This window comes from Amphimedon queenslandica, unplaced genomic scaffold (genome assembly GCF_000090795.2).
Source record: "Amphimedon queenslandica unplaced genomic scaffold, v1.1 AMPQUscaffold_13507, whole genome shotgun sequence".
NCBI classification, from domain to species: domain Eukaryota; kingdom Metazoa; phylum Porifera; class Demospongiae; order Haplosclerida; family Niphatidae; genus Amphimedon; species Amphimedon queenslandica.
The window spans coordinates 429289-450651 of NW_003546257.1; the positions used below are offsets into that span (position 1 = coordinate 429289).

General features: G+C 36.7%; 10 protein-coding genes across 10 annotated transcripts; 4 read left to right on the forward strand and 6 right to left on the reverse strand.

Annotated features, from left to right (window-relative positions):
* Positions 1–42: 42 nt before the first annotated feature.
* On the reverse strand, positions 43–903 carry LOC100641285 (nuclear envelope phosphatase-regulatory subunit 1-like). Its single transcript, XM_020008756.1, has 6 exons — positions 837–903; positions 714–785; positions 571–641; positions 387–496; positions 274–328; positions 43–225 (listed from the first exon to the last, which is right to left on the reverse strand). Exons 1-6 carry the CDS (start codon positions 853–855, stop codon positions 190–192), a joined length of 363 nt encoding a protein of 120 aa, XP_019864315.1. The 5' UTR covers positions 856–903; the 3' UTR covers positions 43–189.
* Positions 904–944: 41 nt separating this feature from the next.
* Positions 945–4050, forward strand: LOC100639218 (diphosphomevalonate decarboxylase-like). The gene is made up of 11 exons (XM_003383811.2): positions 945–1056; positions 1121–1191; positions 1304–1371; positions 1425–1471; positions 1514–1645; positions 1706–1860; positions 3149–3271; positions 3321–3416; positions 3524–3762; positions 3809–3860; positions 3918–4050. Exons 1-11 carry the CDS (start codon positions 984–986, stop codon positions 4011–4013), a joined length of 1152 nt encoding a protein of 383 aa, XP_003383859.1. The 5' UTR covers positions 945–983; the 3' UTR covers positions 4014–4050.
* Positions 4051–4837: 787 nt separating this feature from the next.
* On the reverse strand, positions 4838–5525 carry LOC105316563 (proteasome assembly chaperone 4-like). Its single transcript, XM_011411551.2, has 3 exons — positions 5350–5525; positions 5193–5268; positions 4838–5140 (listed from the first exon to the last, which is right to left on the reverse strand). The coding sequence occupies exons 1-3, from the start codon at positions 5506–5508 to the stop codon at positions 5016–5018; spliced, it is 360 nt and encodes a 119-aa protein (XP_011409853.1). The 5' UTR covers positions 5509–5525; the 3' UTR covers positions 4838–5015.
* Positions 5526–5561: 36 nt separating this feature from the next.
* On the forward strand, positions 5562–7494 carry LOC100639345 (ribosomal RNA small subunit methyltransferase NEP1-like). The gene is made up of 6 exons (XM_003383812.3): positions 5562–5721; positions 6448–6543; positions 6647–6788; positions 6908–6966; positions 7015–7161; positions 7228–7494. Exons 1-6 carry the CDS (start codon positions 5578–5580, stop codon positions 7339–7341), a joined length of 702 nt encoding a protein of 233 aa, XP_003383860.1. The 5' UTR covers positions 5562–5577; the 3' UTR covers positions 7342–7494.
* LOC100641538 (tubulin beta-4B chain) lies at positions 7376–9314 on the reverse strand. The gene is made up of 4 exons (XM_003383745.3): positions 9140–9314; positions 8867–9086; positions 7861–8813; positions 7376–7652 (listed from the first exon to the last, which is right to left on the reverse strand). The coding sequence occupies exons 1-4, from the start codon at positions 9194–9196 to the stop codon at positions 7545–7547; spliced, it is 1338 nt and encodes a 445-aa protein (XP_003383793.1). The 5' UTR covers positions 9197–9314; the 3' UTR covers positions 7376–7544.
* Positions 9315–9463: 149 nt separating this feature from the next.
* Positions 9464–10804, forward strand: LOC100641791 (uncharacterized). The gene is made up of 4 exons (XM_020008757.1): positions 9464–9564; positions 9695–9892; positions 10355–10461; positions 10561–10804. Exons 1-4 carry the CDS (start codon positions 9514–9516, stop codon positions 10601–10603), a joined length of 399 nt encoding a protein of 132 aa, XP_019864316.1. The 5' UTR covers positions 9464–9513; the 3' UTR covers positions 10604–10804.
* On the reverse strand, positions 10680–12276 carry LOC100641665 (transmembrane protein 64-like). The gene is made up of 2 exons (XM_003383746.3): positions 11474–12276; positions 10680–11147 (listed from the first exon to the last, which is right to left on the reverse strand). The coding sequence occupies exons 1-2, from the start codon at positions 12200–12202 to the stop codon at positions 10884–10886; spliced, it is 993 nt and encodes a 330-aa protein (XP_003383794.1). The 5' UTR covers positions 12203–12276; the 3' UTR covers positions 10680–10883.
* A 64-nt stretch (positions 12277–12340) lies between these two features.
* Positions 12341–13760, reverse strand: LOC100641918 (60S ribosomal protein L14-like). Its single transcript, XM_003383748.3, has 5 exons — positions 13711–13760; positions 13554–13655; positions 12690–12810; positions 12510–12637; positions 12341–12446 (listed from the first exon to the last, which is right to left on the reverse strand). Exons 1-5 carry the CDS (start codon positions 13711–13713, stop codon positions 12396–12398), a joined length of 405 nt encoding a protein of 134 aa, XP_003383796.1. The 5' UTR covers positions 13714–13760; the 3' UTR covers positions 12341–12395.
* Positions 13761–13828: 68 nt separating this feature from the next.
* On the forward strand, positions 13829–19241 carry LOC100639472 (uncharacterized). Its single transcript, XM_020008697.1, has 19 exons — positions 13829–14153; positions 14222–14260; positions 14317–15027; positions 15140–15346; positions 15400–15480; positions 15534–15732; positions 15794–15991; positions 16290–16362; positions 16628–16771; positions 16824–16951; positions 16998–17174; positions 17292–17414; positions 17539–17622; positions 17666–17746; positions 18266–18319; positions 18377–18407; positions 18669–18721; positions 18798–18914; positions 18993–19241. The coding sequence occupies exons 1-19, from the start codon at positions 13829–13831 to the stop codon at positions 19162–19164; spliced, it is 2997 nt and encodes a 998-aa protein (XP_019864256.1). The 3' UTR covers positions 19165–19241.
* An 82-nt stretch (positions 19242–19323) lies between these two features.
* LOC100642044 (26S proteasome non-ATPase regulatory subunit 7-like) lies at positions 19324–21345 on the reverse strand. The gene is made up of 6 exons (XM_003383749.2): positions 21095–21345; positions 20876–20968; positions 20729–20826; positions 20546–20626; positions 20407–20498; positions 19324–19904 (listed from the first exon to the last, which is right to left on the reverse strand). The coding sequence occupies exons 1-6, from the start codon at positions 21264–21266 to the stop codon at positions 19406–19408; spliced, it is 1035 nt and encodes a 344-aa protein (XP_003383797.1). The 5' UTR covers positions 21267–21345; the 3' UTR covers positions 19324–19405.
* Between the last annotated feature and the right edge of the window lie 18 nt (positions 21346–21363).

Sequence of the window (21363 nt, forward strand, 5' to 3'; positions counted from 1 at the left end):
CATTGTATAATCGGCACAATTGAAGCTGCTTTGTAAGTGTTGTATGATTGAGTTGAAAATACTTGTCATTAATTATATAATGTTCTTTGTAATAATTATAAAATACAAAAAATAGAGTGATGATTCTTTCTCTTATTAAGTGTCATTTTGAATGTGTGCTTCATTGCATTAATTGCTTCAATTCTTAGGTCATCTTGTTGGTCTTTTCAATATTAGCTTCCCTTGCTGGAATCATAGGAAACAATTATCTTCATTTTCCAAGTTCCTTCTTACCTCATCACACGACATGTTATAGTTTCTTAATACATTCCTACATCTTTGGGTTACCCTGCAAAATTAGACATTGATAAAATATATATTGAACTATATTGTAATGGATGGCTTACACTTTAGCTCCTCTGCTTTTCTGGAACCCACCAAACAGACAGAGGAGAAAGAGAATAGCTATGCTCACTGACAATGCTTTGTGTGCCCAAAAATAATCAACAACAGTATCCTGAAATGACACGATAAGAACACTCTTGGTGTTATGTATTTATTTTTTACTGAGTTAAGGAATATGCAACTTACATATCTTGTTTCATCTCTCCATGCTTTCCACACCGAGAACAGAACAAAGATAACTGAAAAAACCATTATAACTGGGAAATAAAAATTATACAACATAATGAGGAGAGTGCCTACGAATTAATAGGAATTATGTACACCCATACCTCTCCATTTAGTGGACTTGTTCTCCATATAGCCGACACATTCTGTGAGTCTCTTCTCAAAAGCTATCAGATCTACAATCATTACTAGTAATAAAAGGACTAAAGTATTCAGTGTGGCTTTACCTTCAGTTTGTTCCCTCATATCATTCAATGATTCGCACACCTACAAATGGGTTGGGTTTTCCTCCTTAAAGGAAAGGGTGTGGCTGGATGGTCTGATATTTGATCTTCCAGTCAATGGCCTGATATTCCTGGCATCCCTGTGTTTTAATGGCTGGAATAGAGTTGAAGGATAGAAGTTTTACTTGTACAGCCCCAGTTAATATTGCAGTCATAAAATACTGTAAGAGAAATCATTATTCAATGGAGCCCACACTTATGTAGCTGCATGGTATGTCTTGTTTTAGGGGGAAAAAGGAATGAGGAATTAATTTTACCAATAAACTCATCTCTATCAGTCACATTGCATCAAAATGAAGTAATATAGCATTTTGACAATAATTATAATAATAATAATATATTATTATTATTATTATTATTATTATTATTATTATTATTATTATTATTATTATTATTATTATTATTATTAGCTCAGGGCTAAGACTATGATAACATTAAGCTCCTCTTTTGATGAAGACCAGATGTGGCTTAATGACAAGTAATGAGAGAGAGGAGGAATAAAAGAGATTAACTTTGCATTTTTTTATCAAGAGAAGAAGACATTTCTAATCCAAGGATTCAAAGATGTTTGAGAGAAAGTAACGACTTTTCTGATTAAGCAGATTATAAATATTTTTCAGTTAGAAGATTAGCTACAAAAACTTGCTCAATTGATCCTTCCTATTTAGAGGGACACGTTCAAATACGCTCCGAAAATAATTTTCCTACTGCAGCTGGTTTAGCATCATCTGCAGCTGGGTATGCTTGTTTAGGTAATCTTGAGAGAGAGAGGAGGAGGAGCAGCGAATTATATATTTTTAACATCTTTATAGTATATTGTTTGTCACAAGTTTATGGTTTAAAAGATGTTGATATATCAGTAATAGCAAGGCAAGGATCTGGAAGTGCCTGTAGGAGTGTGTATGGAGGCTTTGTGTCATGGGAGAAAGGAGAGAGGGAAGATGGAGAGGATAGCATTGCTGAACAAGTAAGAAACAGGAAAATCCCTGTACTATAGCCCATGGTTTTTTCCCAAAAATATGGCTCTAAAAAATCACCCTCCATTTTTATTACATATTCTGCTACATATTGATGCTCTTATGCTGTGTAAAAGTTTGAGCTGATTCTGACTTGAATTTTTTGAGTTACGGCCATTTAAAAAAATGGACCAATTTTTTGAAAGAATCACTGTACTATAGCCCATGGTTTTTGCAAAAAATGGCTCCGAAATCACCCCCCATTTTTATTACATTTTCTGATACCTATTGATGTCCTTATGCTGTGTAGTAAGTTTGAGTCAATTCCGACTTAAATTTTTCAAGTTACGGCCATTTAAAAAAAATGGGCCAATTTTTGAAAAAATCACTGTACTATAGCCCATGGTTTTTTCCAAAAAATGGCTCCGAAATTACCCTAAATTTTTATTACATTTTTTGATACATATTGAGGTCCTTATGCTGTGTAAAAAGTTTGAGTCAATTCCGACTTAAATTTTTCGAGTTACGGTCATTTTTAAAAAATGGGCAAATTTTTGAAAAAATCACTGTACTATAGCCCATGGTTTTTTTCAAAAAATGGCTCCGAAATTACCCTAAATTTTTATTACATTTTTTGATACATGTTGATGTCCTTATGCTGTGTAGAAAGTTTGAGCCAATTCCAACTTAAATTTTTTGAGTTACGGCCATTTAAAAAAACAGGCCACTTTTTGAAAAAATCACTGTACTATAGCCCATGGTTTTTCCGAAAAAATGGCTCCGAAATCACCCCCAATTTTTATTACATTTTCTGATACATATTAATGTACTTATGCTGTGTAGAAAGTTTGAGCCAATTCCGACTTAAATTTTTTGAGTTACGGCCATTTAAAAAAACAGGCCACTTTTTGAAAAAATCACTGTACTATAGCCCATGGTTTTTCTGAAAAAATGGCTCCGAAATCACCCCCAATTTTTATTACATTTTCTGATACATATTGATGTACTTATGCTGTGTAGAAAGTTTGAGTCAATTCCGACATTAATTTTTCGAGTTACGGCCATTAAAAAAAACGAGCCAATTTTTGAAAAAATCACTGTACTATAGCCCATGGTTTTTTTTAGAAAAAATGGCTCCAAAATCACTCCTAATTTTTATTAGATTTTTTTATACATGTTGATGTCCTTATGCTATGCAAAATGTTTGAGATGATTCTGATAAGAATCCTTTGACTTATTAGCATTTTTATTATAAGAAAAACAATTTTTTTCTTATAATTATTTCATTTCTATTTATAGGTATGTCCTGATATGCATTGGCCTGATTTACAAGTACTTATACTAGTGGTCAGTGAGCAAAAGAAGACCGTTAGCAGTACTAGCGGAATGAGGACTTCAGTTGAAACCAGTTCACTTATTAATGTAAAGAAAAATGCATCATTTAATGCTGCAACCTTCTTCCTTTCGTTAGTTTAGAGCTAATAATGTAGTCCCTGCTAGAATGGATGAGATGAAGCAAGCAATAAAAGAAAAGGATTTTTCAACATTTGCGACACTAACAATGAAAGTATAGCTACTACATGTACTTTGTAATTAAATTTGACTGCAATTTGAGGTGTAAATTTAGCGTCAATAGCAATTTTAAATCTGTCATTTCTTATATTTATTTTTTAGGACAGTAATCAGTTTCATGCAGTGTGTCTTGACTCATATCCTCCTATTATGTACATGAATGATGCATCCAAGTACATTGTACAGCTAGTCACTGCATACAACTTACTTTACTCCTCACCAAGACTTGCTTATACTTTTGATGCAGGACCCAATGCAGTTCTTTTTACCCCCGGGGGGAATATTGGGGAGATACTGGGTCTGGTACAGCATTACCTTCCTCCTAACCCCGGAGCAGAAAAGTATCATAATAATATAATATCTACAATAGTAATTTTCTTTTATTAGTTACATTAGAGGAGTGTCTGCAGGTCAAGCTGTACCTCCTACTCCCTCAAAAGTATTTGAAAATTTATTTATTTTTTAATGTAATTTTGATTCTGTTTTTCATATGCAGACTACTATTAATGGTATTGGGTTATTACCATGGAAGCCAGGCTCACTGCAGTACATTATACACACAAGAGTTGGTCCTGGTCCAATGACAATCTGAATAATTATTTTTATTATTATTGTTTTACTTTTTATAATAAAAAATAGAAAGAATTATTTTTTTATTAATTATTATGCAAGATTTCCGGAAGTAATAGTATACGGAAAGATTAGGAACGCCCATTGTAATTAGCCACGCCCATTGTTTGGACAGCCATAGCGTTCCCCCTTTTGATTGACTCAAAAGCAGAATGACTTCTTACTGGAGACTAGCAGGCATGAAGTAAGCTATCCAGTCTCCTCTAAAGCATCATACATTAACGTACTTTTGCATATTGTAGCTTGTGTTCTTAACATTTCAATTTTTTTAATGACAGCATTGAAAGTCAGCCATTTTGTTTTTCTAGTTATATTCAGTATTCAAGTCTCTGCGCCAGGCTGCTCCGGAGAGCATTAAAGCCTGAGGTACAGCAGCAGGCACTAAAAGCTGAAGAGAGTGGAATGAAAGCTGTGAGGTGGGACAAGGGTAAACCAACAGGCGAAACAAGTAAGCCATTAAAATCTAACACCAGTCTTTGTCACTTTAATTGCTAGTAGAAAATGCATAAATTTAAGATAAATTTAAGCATAGAGCATCAGAAAATGTATTAAAATGAACTCTTCATCTTGCTGAATGAAGACACTTTAAAAGTGTATTCTAAAAGACACCATTGTTACTTCTCTGTTCACATACACCTGGCTCCTACTACTGTGTCATTAATTCCATTGTTCTCTCTTTTATGCAGGAGTGATTGGACAAGCTGAATAAATCATAGCGTATTCAAGCACAAGCACCATTAGACAACTAGTTTAATTATTATTATTATTATCATTACTATGGTAGAATACTCTTTATCAATTATGTACTAAAACTGGATATGATTCTACTGTATTATTATTATTATTATTATTATTGATGAAAATGCAACAATTAAGCAATTGGAAGTCATCATTCTACTGTACATTAATATTATGACAGTTTTAATTTTGAAATTGATCAAATGACAAAGCAACACAGTTTTTGTCACGATATATAGAACAATGATTGATTTGACTCTAGTTCAGCAAGTAGAGCTGCTTCTGCTCCTTGTATTAATGTCTGATTAGTCAGTGATACACTAACAAAACACTGACAACCAGTCTTCCTTGCTAAATGTTTATAAAAATTTAAAACTAAAAATAATCATGATTACAAACCTACCCAGCCTTTGTGCCATTGCCGTTGAAGCAATGTCATTAGTTGGTCCTAATAACTGACTTGAGATTACTTCATCACTCTGTAGTAGTGTGGAACATTAAATATTTTGTGCAAAATTCGAGGTAAAATTGCATTTCTGTCCCGCTTTATTTTCACTCACTGTTCTGCTTTTCATTGCAACTGAGAGTGATTTCATATTCAGCTCTGTCCCAATCCACAAAATAAAACTGTCCTTTAGTCTCAAAACATGAAAATGAACTCTCTCCTCTTCAATAGTCTCCATAAAAGAATGCACACCAATCTCTCCAACTCCCGCCATGACAGTAGGCGTGGCTACCTTAATTTTAACCCGTTAACATAGTGTTCACGGCCTACCACGTGTAAAGCAATGGCAACAAAAAGAGTACAGAACAATTATGATGAAGATGAAGAAGATGGCCGACCAAAAAAGATTCCAAAGACATTAAAAGAGAAGGACTCACAGAAAAGACTAGTACTAGTCCTAGAGAGAGCAAACTTGGAAACTATTAAAGTATGATTCAAAGCGTAAAATAACAGTCGGGCATCGGACATTTTCTGATCATTTTGCTCAATTGTCCAACAAAATTCTTTGCTGTTCTACCATTTCGTCTCAAGAACAGAATTTTACAAATAGTCAAAAGCATTTTAACATAGTAACATGTCTGATCGCAGGGTTTCCAAGAAGCATGCTAAGTGAGCTAAACTTCATGAGCTGACAAGCACTACAATACAGTACATGGCATTTGGAGCAACTTTAAAAATTCATTAAAAATCCAATCTTGATCAGAACATGTATCAGGAAAAGTAGCACTATGCCAAAATCCTAAAGGGAAACCCTGTTTGACTGATTCTTCATAAAAATGCTTTGAATGTAATTTCAGACTCTATGACGTAATAATGATGTCAAACAAGGTGCCAAATATAAATCACAATTAGCTGCTATTTTGATTGCATTTTAGCAAATGTCGCCACATTGTGTGTATTGGGTAATATTCATTAGCAAATTGTTGTGTTTGGCACCGAGTGCCTCTAATTCCTTTATTTGTCACTTGTCATACTGCTCCTTTGTGTAATGCATAATGCTAATGTACACTCTAGCTCTCCTTATGGGATTAATCAGAAAAAGTTGATGCATGTACATGTGTGGGTATGCTTGTTATTAGTGTGTCCATGCTGACTATCTAATGGGAATATATTGAACTGTGTTTTACTGTTTTTATGTTAGTGTTTTCGGTAGATTGGAAAGAACTTTGAGTTGCTGAATTCTGACAAACACAAGTCCCAGATAGCCAAATATGGTCGTGAAGCAGCAAGGCCAGACATTACTCACCAGGTGCTGTGAACTGATAACCACACACAGAAACAGTATCATACCACAATGATATCATCCTCTTTCTCTTCCTCTTTCCATCAATAACCTCACCTTTATTAAATAGTGTTTGATGATGCTGCTTGACAGCCCTCTCAATAGAGCTGGTATGCTACAAATATACATTCACACGGAGAGAAACGTCTTAATTGAGGTACATCCTCAAACGAGAGTACCCCGGACATTTGATAGATTTTGTGGCCTAATGGGTAAGAGATGGTGATTTGGGATTAGCTACGTGTGAGAGAGTGAGTCTAATTATAGTGATTAGTGCTGGGCAGTGTATGTTGAGACACCTGTTGTTCTTCCACTTGTTTATTCCCTCCAGTTCAGCTGCTACACAAATTGAGTATACACGCTGCAGATGGACCCATGAAACTAATGAAGGTAGAGCAGGAATAATGAAAATAATGGATTATTTTTTTTGTATGAAAGGTTATCAAGAATCCCATCACCGATCACTTGCCAACAGGTTGTAGGAGGATAGGTACTTCTTTCAATGCTGAGCAGTGTCTGAGAGTGGGGCAGTTTGCTCGAGATGGCCCTGTGGTGTTTGTGGTTGGGGCTATGGCTCATGGAAAGGTAGTGGTCATAGCCACACTTTTAGATTAAATGAAGGCCATTATTAGATTTGTATTTTCATTACAGGTTTCTGTTGACTATACTGATCAGGAGATTGCTATTAGTGAGTATCCATTATCTGCTGCCCTCACCTGTACAAAGATATGCTCTGCTTTTGAAGAGGCTTGGGGTATACACTAACAAAACAACAAACGCCATTCCTATTTCACTGTTATTGGTTTCAAAATAAGTTAACTTCAAAATAATCATAACAGTACTAAATCTAATTTTTGTGTTTTTAAAATCTTGTAATAATGATAAGTAAGAGCTACTAAGACAAGATCAGAGATAACATATGGACAAGTTATTTTAATAGTAGAGGGTGTTAACAGCAAAGGGTCAGCTTAGGCAGCCTCCTCTTCCTCCTCCTCATCAAACTCTGCCTCATCATCAGCAGTGGCTTCCTGGTATTGCTGGTACTCTGAAACAAGATCATTCATGTTGGACTCAGCCTATGGAGAGAGAGAGAGAGGAAGAGATTATCAACAAGTGCAACCGAAGCTACACAAAAATACACAAACGGTAATCAAATAAAAACAGTCGGACTAATGAATGATGCTAAGGCCATAACATAAGTACTAATGCCCACACTGTTAGACTAATGCTTAACTAATGGAGTATAACAAATCTATTTGTTACAAACAATCCCAGTCTGCTCACCTCAGTGAACTCCATCTCATCCATACCCTCTCCAGTGTACCAATGCAAGAAAGCCTTACGACGGAACATAGCAGTGAACTGCTCGCTGATACGCTTGAACAGCTCCTGGATGGCTGTGCTGTTTCCAATGAAAGTGGCAGACATCTTGAGTCCGCGGGGAGGTATGTCACAAACGGCAGTCTTGACGTTGTTGGGGATCCACTCAACAAAGTAAGAGCTGTTCTTGTTCTGGACGTTGAGCATTTGCTCATCAACTTCCTTCATGGACATGCGACCACGGAACATGGCGGCAACGGTGAGGTAGCGTCCGTGACGTGGGTCACAGGCAGCCATCATGTTCTTAGCGTCAAACATTTGCTGGGTAAGTTCAGGAACAGTGAGAGCACGGTATTGCTGGGAGCCACGGCTGGTGAGTGGAGCAAAACCAGGCATGAAGAAGTGAAGACGTGGGAAGGGCACCATGTTAACGGCAAGTTTACGGAGATCAGCGTTAAGCTGACCAGGGAAACGGAGGCAAGTGGTAACGCCACTCATTGTAGCAGAAACAAGATGATTCAAGTCGCCATAAGTTGGAGTAGTGAGCTTAAGGGTACGGAAACAGATATCATACAGAGCTTCATTGTCGATACAGAAGGTTTCATCGGTGTTCTCAACCAGTTGATGTACAGAGAGTGTAGCGTTGTAGGGCTCAACCACAGTATCGGATACTTTGGGAGATGGAACGACGCTAAATGTATTCATGATTCTATCGGGATACTCCTCACGGATCTTGGAGATAAGAAGAGTACCCATTCCAGAGCCAGTGCCACCGCCAAGAGAGTGGGTGAGTTGGAACCCTTGGAGGCAATCGCAACTCTCAGCCTCTTTCCTAACAACATCTAGAACGGAGTCGACTAGTTCAGCGCCTTCGGTGTAGTGACCTTTGGCCCAGTTGTTACCAGCTCCACTTTGACCTATTAAAAATTATATAAAAATTTAAAATTCTAAAAAGCATGAAGAGACTCACCAAAAACGAAATTATCAGGTCGGAAGATTTGTCCAAAAGGTCCAGAGCGGACGGAGTCCATGGTTCCTGGCTCAAGATCCACAAGGACGGCCCTTGGGACGTATTTTCCACCAGTGGCCTCGTTATAGTAAACGTTGATCCTCTCGAGCTGGAGGTCGGAGTCACCATGATAGGTACCAGTTGGGTCGATACCGTGCTCATCTGAGATGACCTCCCAAAACTAATGAGGCAAGAAAATAATAATGGCGGGCCTGAGTTTCACTCAATCCTTACTTTTGCACCAATTTGGTTGCCGCATTGGCCGGCTTGAAGGTGAACTATCTCACGCATTTTGCTTTGAGAGAAATAAATAAGCAAAAGTGAAGAGCAAAGACGAAAACAGGAGGCAAGGAGGCAGAGACACCAGCAATGAAATGTGGTGAGATTTGTGAGGTGTGTCAGTTACTTTTGAACACGTCAACGCGCGGAGATCCATGGAAACTGGTTGCTATTAGCTACGACCCGTTGCCCCGCTGTCGTTAAGCACCATTCGGCATTTGGAGAATGTGATTGGTCAGAAGAAATTCATTAATATTCATTAGATCTAATTTCTTATTCATGACTTAACGAGCTCATGAATAATTCATGAACACGTGTACACATTTGACATGGCAAATCCAGAGAAGCATGATTTATCGAGAGCAGTAGCTGAAATGAAGGCGAGTCAACTGACAGTGCATAATTTACATAAACAAATATTTTTAATTCAATTACTGCTGAATATGTACTAGCTTTAATCCCTAACTCCATTTCTCCTCCCTTTGCTCCTCCTCCTCCTCCTCCTTATAGTTCATGAAGAGACACTCCACAGATCAGATAGACTTTGATTCTGGTGGACCATTAACTGATAAGTGGGTCGTAAAGGATCCTCCTAAGAAACCCTCCGCTCCACCAAAGATTCATACCGTAGACACTTCCTATGTCAAATTTGAAGAACTTAACGAGCTTGGACGATTCTCATTCAATTCTTATAATAAAGATGTTGAGGTAAATTAATGCAATCATGGTGTGTACGTAATTATGTCCTTATATGTACAGAGTGTAAATTGATTAACTCATGGGCTGTTGTATTGATTAGCATCTACTCTTGCTAGCATGTGACTATTGTAGAGTAGAACCACAGAGCTGGTAGAACTGAGCTTGACATGCTGTAGTAGAGGATATATTGACATAAGCAGCTCAAATGTCATTACAACTTATCCTACTTATTCACGCTTTGCTGAGTGACAAGAAAGGCTACCCAATTTGTATTACTATCTCTTATCACTACTGCCATTAACCTTTTTTGTCACATCTGTTATCACTACAATCAGTATCTACCCACACAAGCCATTGTACTGTAAGTCATGTACTACAGCCTTTGCCTTGGTACACATGCTACAAAAATCATCTGGTATTGTGTTATTATAGCTGCATGCTTGATGTCAGCCACTGCATTTCCTTTATTAGCGTCTTATGGTTGAATACAGAAGAAAATGTGGAGATGAGAGTGATGGTGAGCTAATGGAGGAAGATGAGAGAGAGGTTTCAGTTAAAGCTCTTGAGGTTGCAAAAAGGTGAACTTGGAATCAATCATATACCAAGATATGCTGATAGTATTATGTGTAAATATTGTACCAATTACCTTGTTAGCAATTATTTTATTTTACTCTTAGATTCAAGGATATGAAAGTACTTGGGAAGAGAAGACGAAAATGATCACTAGCTAATTTCTGGACGATATAACGGAAAGATTTATTTTTTATTTGTCATAACCTCCCTTTAACTGATGATATTCAATTTGATATTGACTATAGTAGTAAAAATAAAGAAACAGGTAACATGATACTTATATTATTATGTTATGACAATAAATAATCATATTAGATATGTTTTTAGAATTGCTATCTATTCATTACAGATAGTAATTTGAAAACAATGACGGTAATAGTATAATAATTAGAAATAATAATAATAAATAATAAGAGGAACTAAGTTACTATCTATCTTCTGGCAGGCCAGATTCAAGGTCATGAGTTTTTGTTATCTTGGTCAATTCTTGTTTTGCCTTGTGCACAACATATAATGATAAAACGACTGTAACTACTATCTGTAATATCAAAATGATATAGCCATCGGCTCGATCTGCTAAAATCTCTTTCATATTTCTAACTGTACTACCCATGTAAGTGTTGAGGAGTTGAGTTGGAAAGAGTCCTATTACGGAGCCTATGAAAACCTTTGAAAACTTTACTTTGGTCATCTGGAGAAAAAGGAGAGAAGGATACATTATTATCATTAATAAAAGGCAATTCAAAACTGGCCCTATTGAGAAAACCACCCACCAAAATTGACCCTCTGGTGATTAACACCACCTAAGCCTAGATCATATGACACCATTATGATGTCTGACATAATACACCAAAAGGAATCAATGGAGGAATAGGGTCATTACTTCTACTACTACACTGTTTATTGAGTGAAAAAAGGTCAATAATAGCCTGAGCTATGCAGTTAATGAATGCATCATACTTATTCACAGGTGAATAAACAAGCCAGACATGCATACATGATGGAACATTAACTTACAGCAAATAGCGAGTTTTGAAGACCAAAGGGAACAGGAGTGAATCGAGTGAGAATGATAACTTTGAGACCATGAGGGCCCTCCACCACGCGCATCAATGCTAGCAAAGTAGGATTAGAGAGATATTGAGAGGACCAATCACGGAGACAGCTCCTGCAGAGTAGAAAAGCGACCGTGAAGCCGATAGCGACAGAGACAGTGATGATTGCCTGTCCTCTAACTAATCCGTACAAATAACCAGCAGTTGTGTTAAGGATTATGTAGCCAAAACCGAATGGGAAGGAGATGAGGGTAAATAGAAGTATGAATACTATCAAGCTTATGCTGAGAGGTAAGTTCTCCAGCCAAGAGAGTAACTGGGTAAGATAGCCTCGGCCTAATGCCACAAAGGCAACAGAAATAAGACAGAAGAGAACAATCGGTGCTGTGAATCTCCCACAACGTAAGCAACTGCTGCAGCAAGGAGCCCGGCAGCAGGATGATATGGAGAAACGTCTAGCCTCTTCTCCCGCGTCTCCTCTAGGAGAGGCATCAGTAGGTGTATTGGCTGCTAGGGAGCCCGTACAGTCTATATCATCTAAAGGCCAGAGTGGACCGGGAAACAGGTGAGGTGATTCATCATTACTGTTCTCAGGAGCGGCCAGGGATCTTTCTGAGGGACTGGGCGAGATGAGAATGTGTTTGGGTACTTCAGAAGAGTCCAGCGGGAGGGCAGTCTCTTTATCAGCCATGCTCTGCCACCAGAACTAACCGTAACCGAGTCACAGACTAACAAGGTCACCTCAGAGTGACTTTGCTCATTATAGGCGTGCCTCATAGGTGTGGCTTATAATGAATCGGCACATCTTTTATGTTCCCACTTCAAAGGCTGCTGAAATAATTTTAATATCTTGAAAAGAGAGACCATAATAATAATATTAAAGTTTATTTCCCCTTTTGAATAAGCTTTTCTTTTCCTCTTATGATCCGCTGTCTCTGTAAACAGAAAAAGAAACAGATAATACCACATGCTTTTTCAAAGAAACAGTTCCATTGTACCTCTCTCTTAAGGAGTTTCACTTTGAACCTCTGGAAGTCGGTCAGGGCAGCTCTTCTCTTGCGTAGCTCAGTTTTCTTGTACCTTGATGACTCCGCCCACTGCTTATCAATCTCAGCTGCTGCCCAGGCTTTTAAAAAAAGAACAAAGAAAAAGTAATAATTACAAAAAACGAAGCAAACCTTTCTTGACTGTTTTCTCCCGAGCTGATCTGGGTATTTTAATCGTATAGTCCAGGAGTGACATCCTGTTGAATTGGAGGGCTTGTCTCTTCACGCCATGAGCTGGACCATCTATCAATGCCTGGTAAGAAAAACAGGAGAAAGTGTTAAGAGAACTTGCTAACTTTAGCTTATACAAAAAGGTTGGGAAAAAGAGGCTATGTAACAACAAGACAAGATCATATAGTATGCAAAGTATTCTTTACAAGTTGTAAAAGACATGATGTAATATCATACTTGCTATAAGGAATGATGCAATACATTAATGAAATGTTTGGAGTCTAATCAGTATTAATGACAGGATGTGTACAAAGAGACAAAAGTATGTTTGTTGAAGCTTGAGCAGATTATAGTCATGAACCCGAAACATCCTAACAGTTTTTGATGTTGTTATGCTATGTAGAAAGTTTGAGCTGATTCCAACAAAAATTTAAGTTATGGCCATTTAAAGAAATGAGCCAATTTGTGAAAAATCCCTGTACTATAGCCCATGGTTTTTTTAAATTGCCCCGAAATCACCCCCAATTTTTATTACATTTTCTGATACATATTGACGTACTTATGCTGTGCAGAAAGTTTAAGGAATTCCGACATAAAATTTTTGAATGACCATTTTTTAAAATGGGCCAATTTCTAAAAATGCTAGTCTTGCGGAGTCGTGGGCCAACCTTTAACACGAGTCCACCCACGAGACTAAAATCCATGCTTTTTTGTAAAATATTCCTAACTTCAGATACAAATTCTAAATTGATTGATTTAAACTAACTTAGAAATTCACCAAACTGAGGCACTACAATACAATAACAGTAATCATCATTATATTACCTTTTTCTGATCAACTACATCAATAATAACACACAGTTTCCCAGTATCAGGACCATCTGTGATAATGGCTACACGACCTACTTCCACGAACCTTGTAAAAACCTATCAGAAAGACAAATTAATATGAATGAAAAAATAAAGAAAAGATTAGATTCACCATTTTCTACAGCAACGTGTTCAGAGATTCTACCACGCATGCGCATTGTGAATTAACATGAATAAAATTAGGCGTGGTCTTAATTAATTAATAGCCAGGCACGCCCATAAACTTTGCAATGGTAGAAGAATGCTTTATTCCTACTACTAAAGAGCTACAAGTTTTGAAAAAATATGCCAGCAGACTTCAAACTGCAATCACTGAGCCCAGAGAGTTGTCAATGAAACTATTTTCAGCAGGTCTCATTTCTCATTCAACACTTCAAAAGGTTAATGCTCCCGTCACCATACCACTTGCACAGAGCTATGAGCTTATAAATGATTTATACCATGCTGTTGCCATTGAGCCCAGCAATTTTCACAAACTCCTTACTACACTAGAGGATTATCCTCCACTACTGACTGCTGTTTCCAAGGAAATGAAAAAAGCCTTCAAAACTAAGGGTAAGTACTAAACACTGGAACAGAACTTGAAATATGAATGCACAATAACTATTATATATTATAATTAGAATCAAAGGAATCAGAAAGTGCAAACGACCAACAGAAAGGTAAATGTTATTTTCTAGCCACCTACAACTTTATTATGCTAAAATATATTATTTAGAGATTATCATTGCTGATGGACGAAGTGTACAAAGAGACTATGATCGCATGCGTTCAAAGTTAGCAGGATTAGTGTTTAACTTTCAGAAAGTAGTTGAAGAGGCAAATATCAGCATTGAAGATCTGAAGCAATATGTTATCCTTTATCGTGAGGAGTGCAAAGATGAGTTTAAAAAAGCACAAGATTTTAACGAAGTATTTTTTGTAATTCGTAGCAAGTTTTGCTCTCTCTTCAATTATGAGGTGCTAGTACGAATTGCAGAATATTTTGAGCTTGCTGATGGATTTAAAGTTATAAAAGAATATGAAGCAGAGGAAGAAAATTATCGTAAGCTATTGAGTAGCTCCACACTTGCCAGCGAGCTGCAAAGAGAAAATGAACTGCTTCGTCAGAATTTAGCTCATGCAAAGAACATTGTTCTTAAGTTTAAACAATGGCCACGACCACCAGCACCAACTGTTGTTGAGTTTCTTGAAATTATTAAAGAGGTTTTTTCTGACCTTGGAGATTTGATTCATCTTCTTGAAGTTAAAGAAGGATCAATTATTGTTACAATGTGTGCTCCTGAACGAGCAATAGGAGCACTAATAGTTCTGGCAAAGAGGAAAATAGCATATCTCAAAGATATGGGAGTGACCTGGCTGAAAATTGGAAACACTATGATTATTGAAGACATGGACAAAGTATACACTGACCAAGATGAAACTTTAAGTGAGTAATAATGCGCATATCTATGATGCCACATAATTATTCATTAACTAACACATCAGCTATAATGCAAAATACAAGTTAATCACTTATCAGCTTTCAGGGCATTGCCTAGCTTGTACAGCTTTACCCACAATTGCTAAACTGAAATTAAAGTTATACAGTACTTTCTTAGCAGCTCTCAAGCAGGCTATAGTTCAAGATGCAAATGGCCCTCCTCCTATTCCTGTGAAAGCTCATGAGAGATGGAAAAGTAGCAGTGCATATATTACAGCTATAAGTAAAGATACAGGTGATCCTCCTCCCATTCCTGTGAGACCTGGTATAGCTCAAAGAGATTAATTGATGAATAGCAGTGAATATTTTTATTCATAGGCAAAGATGCAAATCACCCTCTTCCTATTCCTAGAAGTTATAGTGTAGGTGATGCTCCTCCTCCCATTCCTGCGAGACCTGGTATATAGCTGAAGAGATTATTGATAAATACAGTGCATACTTTTTATTCATAGGTAAAGATGCAACTATTCCTAGAAGTAGTAGTGTGGGAGGTGCTCCTCCCATTCCTGTAAGAGTTAGTAAGGGAAGTACCTCGGGAAGTACAGAGATTGTTCCTACCTCACTTAAGGAAACTGATGCACCTTCTCCAGCCACTCCTACTTCTCCTGTACAGTTGTCAGAATGTGGCTGGTATTGGCAAAATATATCAAGGTAATTATTTAATTAATTTATTATGTTGTCAACGTACATGATTTTGCTGCCTCTTTTACAGAGAGGAAGTTCGTGCTAAATTAAAAGATGCCCTTGAAGGCTCATTCCTTGTACGTGACTCTGAAGGAGGTGCCTATACACTGACAGTTAAGACAGGAGAACAGAATAAGCTAGTCCGTATTATAAACTCAAATGGAATGTATGGATTCTCGGGTCTAATACAATACAGGAGTGTACCTGATCTTATTGATCATTACAGGTTTAGATTATTATGTAATAATACTGGTATTTGTAATTATGCATGTGAAAAATTGTTGGTGGTATGCAAAAAATAGCTAAGTCTACTACTATTTATAGTCTGTACTCAATGACGAAATTGCAAATATGATATAAAATTGCCAATGGCAAATTGTTATTACCTTACCACTATCTCTCTTAGCCTCACTTGATTTCTTTATAGCAGCTCCTATCACGGAGCATTATAGCTCCTTTAGCTCCTACTGTAGTATATTCACTACATGCAGTGTGCAACAAAGCTATTATTATTTATTATGTAGGGAAGTTTCTCTATCTCAATATAATCGAAAACTTGATGTGAAGCTGGTTCATCCAGTATCAAGATTTGCTAAAGTTAGTGTAAGAGAATGGTATTTGGCTGAATTAGAGGTTCAATATAATCCTTGATTCAGGTCTAGAGAAACTTAGCAAGTTATATAGTTTTAAAGTCTGTGTTTGCATAGATATTGCACTATGTGTCATAAATTACGTGTGCAATTGCACATAATTGTGCATGTTGCCTTAATTGTCTCAGTAGTCTTTTAACTTCTATGAGCCTCATATAAGTATTTCCTGATTATTGATTCTGTATTGCTTTCTTTTCCATCTCTGTTTCCAGATATCTGATGAAGGTGTCAAGGAGGAAGATGAAGAAAATGATGTTGAGGAGTTGCTGGAGAACTTAAAAAATGTTACTGAATTGTTTGACTCAAAAATTGAAGTGTATTTTGAGTTAGAAAAAAAAGCAGAAATAACAAAGAAAGTAAAATAAATTTGCTCTGATTCTCCTTTCTTTCTCCTCTCTCTCTTTCCAGGAGGTAGACACCATTTATACTGCTGTAAAAGGATATAGCAATATGGTTGAATTGCTTACAGAACAGCATGAAATTTTGAGGAAGCAAAACCTGGATGCATCAAAAATGGAGCAAAAAGATAGAATGAAGTATAATAATGACAAATAATAACCTGAATTCTCTTTCCTTTCCTAGTGTAATGGAGAATGCCAAGTTATTAAGTCATAAAATCACAGTGGCAGAAAGCAGTCACAAAACATCACTACAGCAGCTGAGAGACTGTAACAGCAAGTTTAGAGCACTAGATAGGGACCTGAATGTACTTAGACCAGAACTTATGAGACTACAGTGGGAAAAAGACCAATACACCAGGCAAGAAAAAATAATAATGAAAAAGAAAAGAAATAGGACAATAAAAAGGATAAATGCTTATATACTTTTTATCTTGTCTCTTTTTTCCTTTCCTTTTCTTTCCTCTCTCCTACACAGTAAATTAGTACAAGAAGGTTTAAGTCACCAAGAGATATCAGACCGTGTTAAAGATAAAGCAATCAATGAATCAGAGAGTATATATGCAGCAATTTATGGTGCTCCAAAGTTGCAGGATGAAGAGTAAGTGAGGGAACATTAATAATTATATTGATGTTTTAGATGGGTCTGTGGGGCCAAGAGACTGAGAGATTAAAATTTTATTATTATTATTATTATTTTTGTTGTTGTTGTTGTTGTTATTTAGCGAGGAGAGAAATGATAATTATGAGCCTCCACTTGTGACACAGAATATTTATCATCCAGGACCACGTCCACCTCTACCTCCTAGGTGCATCTATTTTAATTGTACAGATTTAATCTCTTCCTCTCAGATCTAGTGACTCACTACAAAAAGATCTAAGGGAGAAAGCAATTGAATCAGACTCATATATGGTGAAGTGGCAGAATCAAAAGTAAGTGAGGTTATTATATTAATATGGGTTTGGAGTTGATATTTTAAGCAATGCTATGTATTTTTGCAGGCTATGAATTTACAATTATGCAATGTTTTTTAATTTCCCAAAATAAGATCAATTCAAAACAGGCTCATTGTGAATGATAGAAATTCATGAAAATTAAAGTTGTGTAGCACAAAAAGTGTTGTACATCACACCAATGTGCTCACCTTTTTAGTCAGGATCAGTAAAAGTGTTATTATGATACTATGGCATACATCATATTCTTATGTTGTATATAGAGTTACAACTAATTCCAAATTTTTTGCCAAAGACAGCACATGGTAATTCATCAAAAATGATTCCAAATGAATTCACCATAAAAAGCAAAATCAAAGGCAATGTAAAACTGAAGACCATGACTACTTGAATTGTGCTACTTGAATTGTGCTACTCAGAGATGCCATTATTATTATAGCTGAAACAAAATAGTATTGGTGCTCAGGGTATGAGTTTTGAAACCATGACTACTCATAGGCCTTCATCTGAAATACAAAGTATTCAACCACCTCCAATTCCACCACCTCCTAAGTATGCATCTATACTCTTGCTTTTACATACATGCATTCCTCTTTCTAATACCTGCAGGCATTCAATATCACAGACTACTCCACCAACAGTAAGTCCTTGAAAAAAAAATAGTGCATGAGAGGAGTTTGTTTCCTTATTATTTAATTCTTAATTGGGTTGTATAGCCCTCCATTTCAAAGTGATTGAAAGGGAGTTCATTTTTTTTGTTGCACAATCATGGACTATAATATCATGCCACAATGCATGCATATACGTCATTCCTATTGTGATATTAATTTCCAGAAAAGACAGATGTTGTTATTATTGCTATTATTTTGTTATTGCTATTACCAGTATTTTGTGTTATTAGCTAGTGCCACTACCACACATCCGGCCAGAGACCTGGTATATAGAATGTGACAGGTATATACGTGTATTACAATGATAATGGATTGTATTACCTATATCCTTGTTTTTCTGGCCATCTCTCTTTTATTAGGTTATGTGCTCATAGGCACTTGCGTGGTAAACAAAATGGTACATTTTTATGCCGTCCATCAAGAAAGGCAATGCCAAGTGCTAAAGGAGGACTACACACCCATACAATTGATATAGTGTATGTTAGAGAGATGGAGGGAGTAAAGAATGAGAAGTTTGTTACTTTATGTCTTAACCCCCTTTTCTCCTCTCTCAGTTACAATGGTATCAAGAGCTTAAAAGTTGTACAAGACAGTAATCGATATGGGTTTGCTATTCCGTGTTGTTATGATTCATTACTGGACCTTGTACTTCATTATTCGGAAAAGTCTTTAGAAATTCACAACCCAATATTAACCACTACACTTGCCTTTCCAGTGTTCACTTGATTATTTTTAAAATTATAATTATTTTGTGCAATTTTTAGTTTTATTTTTAGCAAGAGAATAGATTGTATTATCCACTACATAATTTGTTCACAGCTATAAGTAGAATCAACAGACTTTGCTACACAGCAACAGTAAAGCAATAACATATCACCAAAAAGCTCCTTCTGAAGTTAAGATTTACACTTTAAAATAATATTTTATTTTTATAATAATGATTGCAATAAAATGAGAAGTAGTTAAATTAAGATTTCTTCTCGGTCTTTCCACTTGACTTGTCGTCAGAACCTTTCTTATCTTCAGACTTCTTATCTTCGCTTTTCTTATCTTCAGAACCTTTTTTATCCTCAGACTTCTTCTCGTCACCCTTCTTCTCATCTTTCTTTCCATCCTTGCCTCCTTCCTCCTCCAGTTTCTCAGCCTCTCTGTTGCTCACTTTATTACCAATAAGATTATGTAGTGCAATCACGGAGCGTACGATACTAGTAACGTAAATGATGAGCATCTGATCATTAGTCTTCACAGCAAACGCTCTAGTAAACTCCTCCAAGTTAAGATTAGGCAGTAAATTAAATATGTCCTGCAATTGGTAGAGGATTGGGTGATTCAGTGGTAATTGACCAGCTAGGACTTTCTCCAGGTAGCCTTGTATCTGCTCCATGTGACGCTGGAGTCCTTCAAGAGCATGCGACTGTGTGTTGATACGCTGGGAAAGAGTACCCACTGTCTTATCTTGAATATCCCTAAGTGAAGAGTATGAAGTTCAGAGTCTGAAATATACAGGGTCTTTGGCCAAATTTCGCCAAAAATGATGAGAAGAGAATTCTCCATTTTAATAACTTTTTTCTGATACATATACACGATCTTATGTTGTGTAGCAAGTTTGAACTGATTCCGATCAAGTTTGGATTTTTTATGAATTTTTAAAGTTACTCCAAAATCCGGCCAAAGTCCCTGTACTATAGTACAGGGATTTTGGCCAAATTTCATCAAAAATGAAAAGGAAAGAATTCTTCATTTTTATAATTTTTCTGATACATGTACATGTTTTTATGCTGTGTAGCAAGTTTGAGCTGATTCCAATCAAGTTTGGATTTTTTATGAATTTTAAAAGTTGCTCCAAATGCCATGTACTGCATTGTAGTGCTTGTCAGCTCATGAAGCTCATGCTGTTTAGCTCACTTAGCATGCTTTGTGGGAAACCCCTACAGTTCAATATGTAGAGTTTAAAAATATTTTGCCAACCTTAACAAATGTTCCACGCCAACTTCCTCTGCCTCTTCTGCTCCGATTTCACTTGCCACATGTTCAAATGTTTTCACAGCTGGGGTACCGTCCTAGTAACCATGGTAACCACAAGTCATGTGACAGTGGTGGCACGTACCTCATGGATTTCTTCAATGGCATAATAAGCATCAGTGGGCAACTTCTGATCTAGCGGTTTAGCATCAACAATCACTAAAACCTAAAAACAATAAAAATAAAAATAATTATAATTATTATTCTAAATAAAAATGGCAGCCATTTTATTTTTTTGGTTCAAGGGTTAAAAATGATGAATACTTACTGGGTTGGGACAATATTTCTTAATAAGTTCGTGAATCTTCATGTCGTTACGATACAGTTTGGGTCCCGTGTGATACCAGCCCACTATACGCTCACGAGCTGGGGTGTGCATTAATTAGAAATGACACAAATAAAAGTGGTCACTTACAATTGACTTTGCGAAACATCCCGGCCATGTTTTCCAGATAACTGTGATCAAGAAACCATACTTCAGGATTACGTGTGTCTTCATCAAATGGAACTAAAAAGATCACGTGATGCAGTAATTAACAAAGGGGCATTAATTAGAATAATATAGCAAAATAAATAAAAATATCAAGATGCCTATTTTCTCGTGGAAATAATTAAAGAGCTCGAAGTGGCTCACCTGCAAAACTGGTGGCGACGTCCACAGCGTCTCCTTTCCTCCAGGAGCCGAGCAATACGCCTACTACCCGCCCAGGGTTACCAATCTTGCTCAACCTGTTGTAGTGGTCCACCACACTGAGGAGGACTATTGGATGAACGATAACTTTAGAGGGATTCTTTGATGTAGGCATAACTGTACAGAAGGGAACAACACAAGATCTCCAAGTCAAAACCAGGTGGTTGGGCGAGGCTATTGTCTGGTGGGCGTGGTTAGTTATAAACTCGTTG